This window comes from Thunnus maccoyii, chromosome 13 (genome assembly GCF_910596095.1).
Source record: "Thunnus maccoyii chromosome 13, fThuMac1.1, whole genome shotgun sequence".
Lineage (NCBI taxonomy): Eukaryota > Metazoa > Chordata > Actinopteri > Scombriformes > Scombridae > Thunnus > Thunnus maccoyii.
The window spans coordinates 30,720,503-30,737,523 of NC_056545.1; the positions used below are offsets into that span (position 1 = coordinate 30,720,503).

Consider the following 17,021-nt stretch of genomic DNA (forward strand, 5'->3'; position numbering starts at 1 on the left):
AGTTAATTAAACACTGAATTTAAACTATTTTGCAGTTCTGCACAAAAATATTTGCTATTTAGTGACATATCTAAGAGCACCAACACATTATCCTTCCTGAGGATGACCAAGCACATTAATGTCATCATGAACGTTAGCAGCATGCTGCCACCTGCTGGTCAATATATAAATTACAAGTTCATAAGGCAGCAAAGCATATCATTAGGCACCAAAGGTCTTTTTAATTGAGGTGTTTTAGAGGTACAGATGTGTGTTCTCTGTAGACCATCTATTGCCTATTTCAAAGTTAAACACATGAAGATTAAAATCTTTCAAATATGGCACAGGAAAACTACACTGCTGGTGTCAGTACGCCATACAATGTGAGCAGAGTAAGCCTCCTGTTCACTGTCCATTAAAGACACATCACAGACTTAATTTAACTGTATTGTTATTGTTGACTAAACAAGCTGGTGTTATGTATAAACACATGATGTTCTATGCTAAACTGTAATATATTTTGTAGTCAGTGACAGCAACCTCTCTATGGACTCTAACCTTGACGTTAGGCATAATAAAAGCAGCCTCCAACACCAGGCTGACTGCTGATTTGCATACATTTAGGCATTTCTAACAGAGCAGAGACACCCTGATTCCAATCTTCCCTCTGTCATTTTCAACCATCCTTGCAACCATGTAAGTTTTTGACAAATAACATCTTCTGATCACGCAGCAATGCTGTTTGGATGCCCTGCAGAATGAATTGACATTTTGTCAAAGTTATAAATAGATAAGAGTTTGTAGAAAGCTGCTGTGGAGCAGAATACATCTCTCATGAAAGAGAAGAAGAGACTTAATGTGGAGAGAATTGTTTCTTGTTCGTATGTATGTCATGTCTAACACATTGTCTGTGATCTGATTCAATTGAAAACCAGTCTTCTGAGACTGGTTTGCTGCTGTTGTGATTATAAGGACTGTTTATTATAGTGGCATGGTTCACATAAGACACACAATCAGCCCCCTGCTGTAAACGCATGATTAATCATGGAACATTAGAAACATAAATCATTGAAAAACAAGACTTAAAGTTATACAGCTTCATTATGTTACAGACATTTTTAAAGTCTGGAAAATAATCTGTGTATTGCATTTGCAGAGAGACTTAATGTGTGCAGGTGAAGTTGTACATCTAAGGTACAGAGTTACTGTAGCATTAGCTTCAACTGGATGATGATTGTGTATTGTGCTGTTTTGGATTAAATGGATTTGTTTTGCTGAAAAAAAGAAAACCTGATCCTGTGTGTTTGAAAGTGTGTCTTCTGAGGAGTTTGGTGTTTGGAGTACAGAATCAGAATCGGAATTAGAAATACGTTATTGATCCCTGGGGGGAAATTGGGTTCCAAGTGGTTTTATAATAGAAATTCAATGAATAGAGACATCATGTCTACGATGAGGCCACAGTCTCCCCATAATCAACCTCTCAGATGAGTTCCATTACAATCTGGCTGATATGATATTCTACAGCTTGTTGAAGCAAAGTCATCTGAGAATTTAAGAACTCTTGTGAATTGATGTTTAAAACTACTAACTTTTCTTGTTTATATCTACACTACATCCCCACTAAAACACAGCCAGGCAGCCAGGATGTGAGACTCTGGAACAATAGCATGGTACTAAAACCTTCTGATCCACAACTTGGATAATTATCCTCTAATTCCAGCACTGTCGCAGTGAGAGATACTCAGGCAAAGCCATAAAGAACTGTAACAACTGCTCAACTATCTCCAGCTCATATAACCAGTCCAGATATGAACAATAATACATAAGCTGTGTGCTGCTCTATGAACACACACATCACAACATAGAAAAACCAGTCACTCACTCAAAACTCTCACTGTTTGTTTTAATCAGTTTGAGGTGAGAGAAGAGAGGTTAAGTCAGTTTTATTTATATAGTCTAAAATCACAAAGAAAATTCCCTCAGAGAGGTTTACAATCTGTACAACACTGGACCGATTCAAATAAGGAAAAACTCAGAAAGACAACAAGCATCTATCATTGATTGAGGGGGTTGTATGTAGCCACAGCATTAGAAATCTATCAATTCTTGTTTTAAAAGTACACCAAAACATCTTTTTTACATTGCTATCAAACTGATCTTTCATGAAAACCAAAATTGTGCACACTACTATTATTTCTACTACTACTGAATGACTTATTTCACCATCTACACATGCACCTCCCAACACACTGCAGTAAAACTACAGTATGTCAGATATCAGCAGGTCTGTGTGTTTGCCATGTGTCAATCTTTGATAACAGATTTAGACTTGTGAACGTGGGAGGTCCAAAGTCCTGCATAAAATATTCTGTTGTTATATAAAATAATCAGAATGAAATCAAACTAGAGCTAAGGACGTCAGCTCTACATGTCACATTACATTTACAATACATTAATAATAATCCTATCAGTTTCAAGTATTGATGAGATAAAGAGAAGAATACATTATTTCTAAAATTAGCCTCCATGGCAAAACACTTTTAACAAAAGAAGACCTTTACAAGGTGGTTGCTCATCTAATTCACCGCCACAGTTCATTGTAAACTCAACTAGGCTTTACTCAGAGATCAGCTCAGCTACTGAATGACTCAATTTTAAAGTTGTAAATACAGGCTCCTTGTTTCACGACCCTTCAGTGCACCTTTGGTTGCCCACAGTCCCAGAGATATGATTCACTGCATACTGGATCAATCTTTGGGAATATGCACTTATAACTCATTCTTACTCCTATTCACTCGAGACTAAAATGAACCAGTGAAAGAACTGCGCTACCATGGTAACAGCATTCAAACCAGGAAACCTATCAGCTGAGCAAAGGTTAAACAGTAAAACGTATTATTGTTTCTTTCAGCACAAACAGAGCAATAAAAAAGTCTGTTTGAACAATGACAGACAGCAACAAGCCCCGGCACACAAATTCCCCTATTTAATATTTTACATTATATTTTATAAAATATATAACGGCATTTTTATATATACAGAGAGGTTGTTGGGGTCAGGCACTGGTTAAAGGTTACATTATGGGGTTAGTAAAAGCAACTAACTACAACAGAAGAGGTCACATGTCACCCTGGCAGCATGCAACAGCCTCAACTTATGACCAAATTAATCCATCATTTTGGGTGCTTTCCATTTGACTAACATGGCTTCCTGCCTCCCTCTCATGTTTAGCTCCACCAATGAGGGGTTGAGAGAGAGATGTGAGGAAGACTCGTGAGGATGGAGGGACTGTATTCACCAAATGGGACATCCTTGCTCACTCCAGCGTCATCATCCATGATGCTTCTCATCTGTCCTACAATGTGTAGAAATGATGTAGAAATAAAGTTGGAGTGCCCCATTAGCCTACTGGTTAAGCCTAACACCACAAAACAACAACGTCCATGATTCCATTCTAGCCACCAACCTTCATTGCATGTCATACTCCTCTCTCTCCCCCTGCTTCCTGTATTTTTCAGTGTTCTAACTATCAAATAAAAAAGGAAAAAATCCAAAAATCTTTAGAAATGATTAAGTTACAGTGTTAAAGACAAACACCTGAAGCCTAATGACTGCTGCTCTAACACTGATTAGAGATCTACTGCAGCAATAAAAACAGCTATAAATGAAAAATCTATAATGTGTCTGTGAAAGGCTGCAGGTACAGTAAATCTGTTCTTTTCAGGCTCCAGCTGATGTTATAGGACTTATAATAACCACAACTGTGCAGCTGTAGGGGACAAATATTCGGTTCTCATTTTTTCCTGAAAGAGCAAAGTTACTCTTGGAATGGAAACTAAGAAAAGTAGAAGATGATAATTACTTTATGCATAAACATGAATAATGTTATTCCTGTTTCCACAAGTAGCTTCCTCAAGCTACAGTATTGCAATCATGCAATAATATTAACATTACAGAAAAGCTTCTTTTTCCACAGCAGCCTAGCCATTCCTTTATTGGCCCATTAGATCAGCTGACCAATCACTAAACTTTCTGATTGTAGGGGTGTTGTCATCTGATAGAAAACGTCCTCATAGGGAACACCTGTGGCTCCTCCCTCTGTGCTCCTCTGGAAGACTTCTCTCAGCTTTGATACATTTAATTGATTGGAACATGCTTGATGATGGTAGTACTCGATCAGCCATCATCAAGAATTTCCCGTCACAGGCTGGCAGACGGAGAAGCAAGTAGCATAATTAGCGGAATGGAAAGCACCTAAAGACTTTCCCTGCAAGGAAGCACATTATCCACATACCAGAATTCAAGTACTGTGGATTACCTTCTGTAGATAGGATGTAGACCTAATTTAGACCTACAGCCAGATATATAGCACAGTGGCTAAAAATGTATAGTGCTGAATTTGTTTCAGGTTGTTTCTAATTCTTACATGCCCCACCTTATTCCAACACATTTGTCTTTTGTGAGTTCCTCTGTCTATATTGTGAGCCAATCTTTGATAAAACTGTCAATGTGTTGGTGGGAGATAAGGCAAGGATGCTCTTGCTAATTCAGAGCCCTGAAGAGAGTGAGGAAAGAGGGAAGAAAGGCATGCTGGTTTGAGGAATCAAGACCAAGACGTGGTTGCCGGGGGCTCAAAGGAGGAGGCAAGCGACTGAATGCATGAGAGAAAGCCAGGTGGTAATTAAGGACGAGACGGTAACATAGCAAGCTACTTATATGGTGGGATGGGGCACAGTGGTGGAGTGCAGAGACGTAGTGATGGTGGTGGTGGAAAGTACCTGGTGATGTCCGAGTCAGGGAACAGGCCTAAGTGATAGTTTGGGAGGGGGATGGAGTGGAGGAGACTTTTGTCGCACTCCACTGGGGAATAGTGTCGGGGGGAGGGTGCTTTGTCACATAGTTTGTTCACAGTGCTGTAAACTGGCTCAGGAGGCCTACAGTGGAGTGAGAGACAAGAGCAGAGAGGTTAGTGTCCAGAGAGGGGGGGTGGGGGGAGAGATGAAGGGAAAGGAATAAAAAGATGATGGAGGCACACAGATGAAAGAAGGAAAGAATTATAGGGATAAAGCAGTATGAGATATGGTATAAAGAGCAGGAGGAGCTACTATGATATATGGTTCTCGCTGGTCAAAACACACACAGAAGTCAGAGGGTTGGCATGCTTTACATCTTAAAAAGAAAAGACACTTAAATTGTTTTCATTGTCAATATGATATATCAATATATTAAAAAAACAGTTTGTTTTGTTTTCTTGAACAACTAATTGTTCATTCTATAAAATCTCATATTGCTCTTTCTGTCTGACCACCAGTCTAAAACCTGAAGGTCATCCCTTTACCATGAGACAAGCAGCAAACCTTCACATCTGAGAAACTGAAACCAGAGAATGTTGCTTGATAAATTACTTCAATGACTAATTCATTATAAAAATAGTTGACAATACATGTTTTGGTTTTGATTAAGCGATTATTGGAATACTGTAATTGTTTCAGCACATGGTCATCATTAAACTCATTTCACATGAGGTAGTGGTATTAACATTTATTCACATCTAAAGCTTTGATGATTTTTAAGTAATGTAATTTCTGATATGAACATTTATGCAGCTCGATACTGCAATAGCTCTTAAAGTCATGTACTTTCACAGCTTAAGGGAATATTGTGCCACTGAATAATATAAATGTACATATAAGATAAGTGTAAGTGTTGATACAGCATTTAGGTTAGAAAAGGAGATTTATCTCCATACTATAGATAATGTTAAGAGCCCATAATGACTCAGTATATACTGTGATTATCTGTATGTTAGCATGTTAGCACACTCTATTGGAGACACTCCTTTAAGAACAAACTTTAAAAAATCTGGTGATCAGCTTATGTGAACATGAAATAATCTGTATTGAACACAATCATGGAGAACTTATTATGATCTGTGCGGAGAAGGTTTACAAGGCAACATAGGCACAAAACATTCAACGAACAAACATTCTTCATAACTCTCGGTCAGGCATCCAAAACAAAATAAAGAGGCTCATGCAATAAAAAGTGTCATGGATTCATTTCTATGTCCAGTGATTTCCTTGTGACACAAACTATGCGATATGGGGTGACGGACATGCAAAAGCATGCAGTGCTGTGGGTGACACTAAATCTCTCACCTCAACTGGAAGTGCTGGGACTCAAATCTGTGACCCTCCCCATCATCTAGCGAGGGATTTCTAATGGGATGGAAAAGTAAACCTTTGATAACCAACCTCTGATGACCATCATTGTGTAATAAAAAAAACGCTATTTAAATTCACATTTATACATGAAAACACTGATCAAAGAATCACATTGAGGCATGCTACAGAGAACAAAACAACTGAAAACAGACAAACCACGTCCTTGAAAGTACTGAAGTGAATTGCCCATGTCAGGGATTTATAGAGTCATCAACAACATGATCACGACACATCAGTGTGTAAGCTCACACACGATCAGCCTGCATGGAGAGGAAGTGCTCATCTGCTGCAAACACTCAAATTCATATTGTTGGATAAATATTCAGTGAACTCTGAGTGTGTGCATGTGAACTGAGCTGAATTCAAGTGTGTTAACTGGAGCATGCAGTACAGTATGTGAGTTTAGAAAGGAATTATTTATGCGTAAGTGTGTATTTGTGACACTGATCTGTGTGTGTGTGTGTGTGTGCTGATGTGAAGCTAGTAATCATACTTTTGCAGACAAGATTGGAGTAGATGGATATACTGTACTCTAGGTCTTGCCTATACACTAGCTCATTCATAGTCACGCACATACACAGTGTTGGATGTACTAGACTTGTGATGTCACTGTTTGGCCTGCCTTTAGCATACTGCAGCACAACATCACCCCTACAAGTCTCTCTTCTCCATCCTCCTTTTACTTTCCATCTCTCTGACCGACTGTTTGAACAGGATGCAAACATAAAAACATCTTCACCAAGCAGCTCCATCCCTACCAGCTGACTGTCACTGAGGAAGGAAATGTAGACCTAAAGCTATCTGCTATCATCATCATAACAGCCACACTGTTATCCATCTGAAGAAATAAATGGCACTTATAAAGCCTGAAAGAAGGAGCTAAATAGAGTTTGGGCGGGTTTACCCTCCACTGCATCTGGTGATATGAGCTGCCCTTCAGGCAAGGGTGTTTCACTAATCATATTTCCACATGACTGATCAACATGACAGTACTATCAAAGAAAGAATGAGTGTGAATGTCTTAGGACACTAAACAAAATGAGGTCACTTCATCTGCTTGCACAGTGTTTTCTTCAGACAGCATGAAAGCGATGACTGAGAAGGCTGCAGGGTTGAAGCTTAAGGCATGTTAAAGGTCAGAGATGAGAAATTTCAATGATGTCATATTTTACTGGAGCATGTGGTCAAATACATGCCACCGTTTTTGTACCAGCTGTTATTTCACTTTGGATTCCTGACTGTGTGCTTGTACTCTCAATAATGGTCAACTGGTGAGATGCAGAAGGCAGAGAGTCTGGACATTTGGCTTTGTTTCTCTTGCTGAATCATTCATATTGCAGTGAGCTGAGCTGAGGCAACCAGTCAGTCCAGATCAGACCAAAATTCAGTGACCTTATAAAGACCCATAGGTGCCATTTGGAGTCTGGAAGAGGACTGCACAGCTGGCCTGTGGGGGCAAGGTTCATCTCTCTTTTTCTTTTATTTATTAGCCTTTAACTCAGTCAAGTTTATGCGTTCAAACGTTTGAAACTACAGTAGCTTTCATGTGCCATTCAAACAGTCATAAACACTTCTGATTTTCAACGTCATCAGATGACACAGCTTTTCCATTAAAAGAGGAAGTTTCAAAAGTCAGGCAATAAGGTGAAAATAACTGAAAACAACATAATGAGCCTCATAAGAACCTGGACAGCCATACACTACCTAATATTTGAACTTCACACTATATCAGTGATAGAACTAATTTTTACTCAGTAGGTTCCAGTAAATAAATGATAACTGGTATATGCCATAAGAGTATTTTAATTGTCAGCATTACTGAAAATCTGCAAACCATACACATTACCACTCTTTACTTCCTATCTAGTTTTGTTTGTCTTCCTTGTAGTAGAGGACTTCATTCAGTACATGACATGCTTGGCTTCAAATGACTATGAGTAGCAGTAGTGGTAAACACAGCATAAGTGAGAACAACTTTTCACATGTAAAGTGATCAAATGAATGAAGCTAAACCCACAAATGACACGTTATCTTCATACATATGAAGCTTACTGGAGATGCATTATCTGTTATTACAGAAGGCTGAGATCCATGAGGATTGTTAGTATCCACACTGTTTCTTCTGACTGTATGTATAGAACACTATGAACAAGAGTGACATGAGCTACTGTCACAGTGCTAAACTTACAGTCAGCATGGTAATCTCAAAGGCTATTAGGGATGCACCTTGGCCAAGAGCAAATAGTAAACCTCTTAACTCCAAAGAGAATGGAGGACTAATCCTTCACTCAACAAAGCTTAACATAGGGGTCCTTCAGTTATCCTCTGAAATGAGCTTTTGTTATCACTCTACTGCAATATTCCTCCACCAGCAAATGCAATATGGCAACACAAAATAATTCTTGCTACAGCACGCAACAATGATCTAATCTAACACAGAAGCGTTATAGAGTGTATAAATTCATTTCTTCACTGTGATATATAACACTTTTGTTGTTGTGCTGCCTAGAAATCTGCTTTGGTCAGTCATTCTTCAAACACTGTGACATATAACCAATAAATAAGACTACTGTAGGTGAGACTGCCACTCAGACCCAACCTGTTTGATGAGCAGCAGGGGGAACATCTACATTCGGGCTCACCATTTGGTGAGCAGGAAGACAAAAGCTTTATAGATTTGACTAGATAGGAAATTTGGCCCACTTGGTCCTGAGCCTTCTGGCAGCTTGCTCTGGGATTAGGTGTTAGGGCAGCTGAGGTGGGGAACTACTAATGTTTGGCTGTGACTCATTCCAGTAAGACATCTTAAGCTTTCTGCTGTTTGGACTGGGAGCAGTTTTCAGTGAGATGTGACTGAAAATCAAACAGGTAGATGTATATGAGGAAAGGGAATAAGACAGAGAGAAAACACAACAATTGACTAGAATAAAGAACCAAAAAGGAGATGGAATGTGTCAATAAAAAACACTCGAAATGAAAAAGTATTCAAAAAGTTTTTGCAGCACTACTGGGCACAACTCTCCCAAATGCTGTGAAACCTTCTGGCGTTGTTTAATTTATGCCTTTGGTTAATACAGTTTCTACCTACACACATAAACCTCTGGGTTTGCTCAACATGCAGTTTCTGTCACTTTCCAGCACTGCTTTACAAAAATAATGGTTGTAGCAGTGAACATTGCCTTTACATGGAGATGTGACAAATGATTTGTCAGGTGTAATATCAGCTCCTGGACATGCTAAGTTCCAACAGTGGGTATGTGCCATATGTCAGCTACAATCATATCCTGTTTTTTTATGGTTGGTTTCTAACAACCCAAAAACTTAACAGATGCCAGAGAAATAAATAACAAATCACCAGTGAAACAGGATGACAACATCCGTCTCTGCTGCTGATACCACATCTATACCACAGAAACAGCCAAGACAGACGGATACACTCTTTCTCTGAACGTCACAATTCAGCCTCGTCATTCTGCAAATGTATTTTACTGTCATGGTACTGCGGCTGGGCCTTAAGTAACCTTTGCTATAACAACATAATTTCCCATGATAAGCAACATTACCAAAGACTTTTGAGACAACAGCTTGTACCAACAGCAACAGCAAAACACAATGAAAGTACTATGGCCCTGCTGTGTTTGATTACTTGATGCTTCAGTGGTTTGCGGGTGTGCGTCATAATCACACTAAATGACATATTATCCAGAAACAAATCATAAAAAGAGACATTCAGCAACACAACACCAGACAACACGAAACAGCACAACACGACACAACACTACACAACACAACAGAGATACAGGACAACAGTAGACCAGTGGTTTTCAAATGGCCTCTATTTTATAAATATGTGTTTTTGTAAATTTGATCAGAATGTTATGTTGCATCCCCTCAGGGCTAAAAAGACCCTTCTTTAAGGTCCCAGAGCTCCTTTTTTGAGGCCATATTAGAAAAAACACTGCAGGGAAAACTAGAAGCTGACTTTAGGATCCATGGGGTTTTACAAAAAACAAACAAACAAACACACAAACAAAAAAAAAAGCCTGATGATCCAAAAACAGAGAAACTGATCTTTTCAAATGGCATCATAACTCAGCATGGAGTTTTGATTGCTTTTTGGATTGCCACACAAACAGTCCAGACAAGGGGCAGACAGGAGGAGCGGGGTGAACACATCTTCTACCTGTAGTTCTAGTAGTCTGGTAGAAAAGGAGGTAATTACCGTAAGAAGGAAAAACCATCCAACCTGTTTATATCCTCTTCCCCCACTAAATGCTTAGGGAGGGGGGAATAACTCCCAGGGGAGATGGGGGTGAGACCAGACTTGTACTCCAGAGTGCCACTGTTGATGGGGGAAGAGATATGATTTTCCATGGCTGGAGAGAAAGCTGCGGAGGAAGAGTGAGAGTGAGAGTAAAAACAGAGTGGATTTGGGGTTCAAATGTTAAATATAAAAGTAGAAGTTTTCTCTTATATAAATATATAATTTTTAAACAAAAGAAAGAGTATCTATTAGTTCAAGTTACAGATTAAATAACAATAAGAATTTGATATGTTCACAGGAAAACAAGTCAAGAGGGTGAATTAAGGAGGTTGCGTGTAGAGTATTAGTATCACCCAAGCCTTTTAGGCACTTTTAGCTCATTGTTTTGGTTTAACAACACATTCACTGTATTGTTCAGTCTCACTGGTATCACCAAACCCATTTTTAGCAGCAGCAGGCAAGTGTTTGCAGTGATAAACCCTATGCCTGCTTCCTGCCCACCAAATAGCAGTTAAAAAGCCACATATTTCCGTCAGGAGTTGGTGGAGACCACAAACAGAGATAAAAGGAGAGACTCAGATTCATCATCTGGCCAGAAAATGTCTCCAAATGAATGCTAATGTTGCATCGTGTCTGCTAGATGCACATTGAAAGTAGGGCGTTATCTGCTAATATGTGAAGCATAAAAACTTAATATATTACTATAAGTTGATGCATGTCAGGGCTGTGAGTCTGACAGCTTGTTTTGAAGTTTTTCAGTCCTCAAGGGGCCAAAAATCGATTAATGCAGCTTTAACTTGTAGAAGGCTTATGTATTGAAGTAGATTCATATTCATCACTCATATATGGCTTCAGGGCACACAAATTCCATGTGTAATAACTTGTAGACTCATCTTTTAAATTTACTACATAATGCTATCTTCTGTCTGGTTAAACTTTTCTAAAGACAGATGAGTAATCATTTCAAATACAAGAGGTGAGGACTTACAGTGTGTGATATCAGGAGGCCCATAGGGATCTGATAGGTAGACATTGGTGGGCTTCCCCACCTTTAGGTAGACCACGTCCGACGTGTTCTTCAGAATGGCCACAGCTTCCTCATGAGACACTTCCTCCAGACTGTAGTTGTTCACCTGTCCAGACAAAGAGACAGTTCTTGTATGTCAAATGAGGAGTTTTAGAAGCTGCCTTGTGTTTTCTTACTGCTCGGTTCAGATGAGTCCAGTGTGTTCCCTGCCTCCAGGAGACTGGATTATGACAGATGGTCATCGGGTGAGAACACGACAGTAGGGAGGTAATTAAATTAAGTGCTGGTTAAGCAAGAGGGATTCCCTCTTCAATAGAAAGCTGCTGTTACACCACTGAGCCAGTAGGCTGCTGCTTTGTTGCTTTCACAATGTAGTCCAGAGACTCATTTCATTATCATTTAGACTGAAGATGCAGGAAGAATGTTGTCATGTGCAAGCACATTGCCTGGTTAATGTACTGTACACAGTGTAACCTGATTCATGGAATCACCATTAGTCTCTTGGACGTCTGTCTGTATAATAGCAACAATTGTACCATGATGAAGATGTTATACAGGTTATTCATAAAACTCACCAGCAGGATTAGTGAAATGTCATAGGGCTAAATGAGTCTGACTACTTACTGGTTGAAATTTACCATTCCATTGTGATCATTAGTAAGCACATCAAAAGCAAAATGTTATGTGAAAATATGATATTTAAAGCAACATATAAATATTCTTTAAAGATAATGCTGTAAGTACACCATACATACTGTAAGGCTAAATCTATTCTATCTACTTGTCATCTTGTTACCACTGAGAATACAGTTAGAGTGATAATGCACCAGTTAGTTTATTTCATATTGTATGTTTTCATCTACGGTAAGGGACCAGTAGAAATAGAAACCCGTATGACGAAGCTGTTTTTGTGGTGACTCAGTTCTGTGGTTCAGCTTGTTTGGAGGCTGTATCTTGTGCTGGTGGTGTTGTTTTAGATTACATTCAATCAAAAGCTGTTTCTAATGTTCTGTCCTAGCTAATGTAGAGTACACATGTGTATAGAGAGGAGCTAAATATCAGATATACCGTGTCAGACTCCTCTCAGACACAGTGTCAGCAACACTTGTGAGCTTCTCAGACCTTGTGGTTATTACAGGACTGTTGTACTGGATTGCATTACAATGGAGAGAGGTTTATCTTTCTAGTCGCTCAATGTCTTTAATGAACCTCAATGTTTCCACTGAGGTTCATCAAAGCCCTAAACACCCCCACAATTCTCACACTGGTGTTTTCACCTGTGTTGCCTGTCTAGACCTTTTCTCAGCACTGTGCGGGTGAACACATCTCTCTCACTCTCCTGATGTTTTAGTTGCACTTTTTAGAGCAGGCAAACTAACATTGTTATCATTATTCTAGTGCATAAAGTTTGTTGACATAACATAATTCCCATAATCCACCCAAATTTAAATTAATCTGGGGTTTAATCAGCTGGAGTGATAGAAAACATTTGTGTTGCAACTCATTTGTGACCTTGGTGGGAGCCAGCAATACTCACCATTAACAACCTGTCTCCCACTTGTAGTCGGCCATCCTTCTGTGCTGCCCCGCCGTCAATAATTTTAGTGACGTATATGCTGTTGTCACCAGGGATGTGCTGGTTTCCAACTCCACCTGCAATACTGAAGCCAAGCCCTGTGTGTGTGTGTGTGTGTGTGTGTGTGTGTGTGTGTGTGTGTGTGTGTAAGAAGCTGGTTAATTTGGGGTTTGGGTTGTGTAACAGATTTATATTAGCCAACACTAGAGACACAATATGATGATGTGTATCATGATATATATGCAGTATATACAGTATAAGCCAATATTTAAAAAAAAACAAAACTAGAATGTTTTCACACTGATATGCTCAACACTTTCTAGTACTTTCTTAAAAGAACTTGAATAAGCTGTAAATGATGAGTCTAGTGACTAAGAAAGATTAGTTACGATTTGACCAAGATGAGAAGTTCATCTAAGTCTACATTTGGAAGTTGTGTTCTGACACATTTTTGGATCAGTTTTACAGTAAACTGGAGTGTTTGTTGCATTTTGAGTAAATCATTAATCTCCTACACACATAACAGAGGAAAGCAACACCTTTTCATCTGTAGTAACTGTGTTCCCCTCCCAACTTTATAAACCGCCAGAGAACACACTGTTTGAAATCTGTTCAGCTAAACTGGGATGCATGGTCCAAGCAGTTGAATCTAATCTAATTAGATCTTGCCATACACAGAACACTGCAGTTACAGTGACCAGTTTGTGTTCCTTCCAAATAAATTAATCTGATTACCAGTACCTATGATGACGTAATTACATGAGTATCAACTGCAGGATAGAAGTGAATATAATCAACTGTTAGTCACAATCAGTCTGTATGTGACTCTGTATGTCTTGATTTGTGTGTGTGAGCCCACCTTTTGGTCCTTTGATGAGTTTAATCTCAATGATGGTTTCTAACATTGGCCTGCGGCGCCGCACATACAGCCGGACAATAGAACCTGCAACCTTCAGGGCCTCTACTGCCTTGCTGTGGGAAACCTCAGACACGTCTGCATCGTTGACTCGCAGGATGCAGTCATTTACTCTGGAAGAGAAAGAACGCCAATCAATGTTGATGGAGGGTGATGATAATGATGCACTCACGCTGTTCTATTCTTCACAAACTGCCGTCATGTTTTAATCTGTGTGGAGCATTTGCAAGGCAGATGCACAGCAGCCACCTTTTTAAAGAGTCAAGCTCTATATGAAGTTGAGAAAACTTCAGCTTTTAAGGGATCACATGATTCCTATTATTACTTTTTTAACTGAGCTGTTCAATTATCATTAGGATGAGACTGTGTTAAGCAGTTTGACAAGAACAATTTTATACTTATAAAAAAACAACTTGCTCCATCAAAATACACATTTATTAGGTTAAATGGGATACGTGTTGACTTCTGTGAATACACACAACATGTTTACAGTACAGTCTAAGAGTTGACAGTCTTTTTCTTTTATTTTTGGCATCTGGATGTAGACACACGTATGCACTGTGTGTGATTTTAGTACAGTACAGTACAGGTAGTTGATGTTTACTTACAGTGGTGACACGTGTTTGTACATGAGGTTTAAATTACAGGCAAGGTTGTGCCTATACACTTACTCATGTATATGTATCAGTGTGATGTGTGACAGTGAGGATTAGACTACGCATGTGTTAGAATGTGGGGGCGAGCATACAACTGTGTAAAAATTAGAGTCAGCGAGCAGCTCAGTTTGAATCCCCCTGAGGTGTCGACCAAAACATCCATGCCCTGGCACTCAAGGACACAACTCTCCTTAGGGTGCTCATAGGGACCAGCTGGGACCCAACACACACACGCACACACACACACACACACACAAAACCCAACGCATACATACACACCCACTTCCAACAGCGGGAAGCAGAGCAAATAAATCTGAATACTTACACATCATGTCTTCTGACATCAACAGAAGTGTTATTTAATCTTTAAAACTTATTTTTCCTCTGTTTGAAAAGTAAAAGGCATACAGATAAATTAGAATTCTCATTAGTACCAGTATCAGACAGTACCAATACATTAAGGTAGTATAGTATACCTATGCTATGTGGTTAATGTTGTTTAAGTAGGTAAACTAAGACGCTTTGTTGGTTATCACTAATCGAAAAACAACCAATAATAATAAAAAGCTCTACTTTCTGAGTAAAGATGTACTGACATAGAATAAAATTATAAATTGTGAATTTGTATCATACAGGTTTATAGAAATCTTTCAGAGTTATAATGTTTAGTCTTGACTGCATCTACGCTTTTACCACTACAAAACAACATCCTCCATGAGAAACAATTAAAATGCTCCAAGCAGTCCCTTAAGCCAAGTCGGTGCATTAAGTATGCTTAGTGCTCTGCTACAGTGTCCCAGAGCAGCAACAGGAAGTGTGTCTGGTTTCTATAATGTTATAGAAAACCAAATCCCCATCATGCCTCCTTCCTCACAGAGATTAGACTTCCCCTCCATCCATAATGCATTAGTCTTGCTGCCCACCTTGGAGTGGGGTGACCATCAATTAGGCTAAGTGTGATTTATGCCCAGTCTACTTCTTCTGCAATCTGCCGGAGATTGACGCTGTGCATGCATTACGCTCGCCTCTAGCATCTGTGATCTGACAGTAATGCTCCAGAGCTGCAGCTTGGAAGGAAAACAGGGGTTGGCCTGCAACCAAAACCAGCATTATCTATCACTGCTACTTTAAAAGGCAGAGGGGGGGCCCACAGTACTTATGATACTGTATGATACTGACAATAGTGTTAAGACAACATTTAGAGAGAATAACTACTATCTCATTCTTTTTAGACAAATCATACAACAAATACAAGTACATACCCTCCAATTACTGAGCTTATTAGGGAATTACAAAGCTCAATAGACCACTGTGGTGGAGTTGACAGAGAGGTAGATATCCAGTGAATAGCATATGTATTATTTCAATATATGAACTCTAACTGTCTTGTCTAGTAATAACAAAGTCAATGATTTAGCATATATTCTGATGCATGCACAGGAAAAAATATCAACAACAGGTTTCAGTGATTCATTTCTCACAGTTGTATTAACAGGGGCACATTCTGATAGACAACAGCGGGGAGACATGTTAACACAAGCTATAGAGTACATTTACTGGCTCATTCAATATTGTATCACAACCAAAAAGCTCCAACAAATGTTCTAAGAGGCCAATCAATGCTGTCCTTCAGTTATGTCACTACTTTAAGCTGTGGCTCTCTACTTTTATTCTTAAGGTGTTCATGTTTATAACTAAACTAGCCGAGATCCCGGGTGTCGAGTACAGTGTGGACAGTGTTTCTCTCACTCCAGCTGAGTTATGAACAAGTTCAGGTTGTGTCCTTGCTTCTGTGATAAACTACTGTAGCAAAAGATCTTATGGACTGTATCCACACTCCCTTTGTTCATTTAGTAAGGCTGTTATAGACGGCAGGTCGCCCTTAAACAACATAGACAATTGCTTTCCAGTGTGGACTATCAGAGCTCAGTAAGTGCTGATGCTGCAGAGTACTGAAGGTTGACTTGTGGTTTTAATTGGAAAGAAAAAAAGACTCAAGTAGAACTGCAGAAATGTTACATGGTTAGTTAATCCTGAGATTAAATGAACTGTTTAATTTGTGTAATATCTGATTATAATGACTATAATGTATGTACTATTTGATAAACTTGTTGAAAAAGATTATTATTTCCTGTTTAAATAGATCAAATGAGTTTGCAGGAGTCATAGAAATATGAGGCATCAGCAGATGAACTGACAAGAAGAGCTTCTACATGGCTCCCCTGAGAACTATTATAAAAGTACTGGAGAGGCCACAGGATTTAGTCCTTAATACACTTCAAAATGCATGAGACACCAACAGAAAAATGAAACTGTTGTATAATCTCTCAAATATGTTTTCTATGAAAGATATCTGTGGGTAGATTATCCAGCACAGGA

General features: G+C 39.1%; 1 protein-coding gene across 15 annotated transcripts in view; it reads right to left on the reverse strand.

The window, feature by feature from the left end:
• Positions 1 to 17,021, reverse strand: part of dlg2 (discs, large homolog 2 (Drosophila)) — a 184,484-nt gene that overhangs the window by 21,915 nt on the left and 145,548 nt on the right. For 12 of the 15 annotated variants that reach the window (XM_042430975.1, XM_042430968.1, XM_042430977.1 and 9 more), the window contains 6 exons: positions 13,930 to 14,099; positions 13,032 to 13,168; positions 11,456 to 11,600; positions 10,426 to 10,591; positions 6,138 to 6,197; positions 4,758 to 4,913 (listed from right to left, as the gene is read on the reverse strand). In XM_042430975.1, the coding sequence (XP_042286909.1) occupies positions 4,758 to 4,913; positions 6,138 to 6,197; positions 10,426 to 10,591; positions 11,456 to 11,600; positions 13,032 to 13,168; positions 13,930 to 14,099 (834 nt within the window). The remainder of the gene's footprint in view (positions 1 to 4,757; positions 4,914 to 6,137; positions 6,198 to 10,425; positions 10,592 to 11,455; positions 11,601 to 13,031; positions 13,169 to 13,929; positions 14,100 to 17,021) is intronic. The other 3 variants (XM_042430972.1, XM_042430974.1, XM_042430973.1) reach the window with 3 other exon arrangements.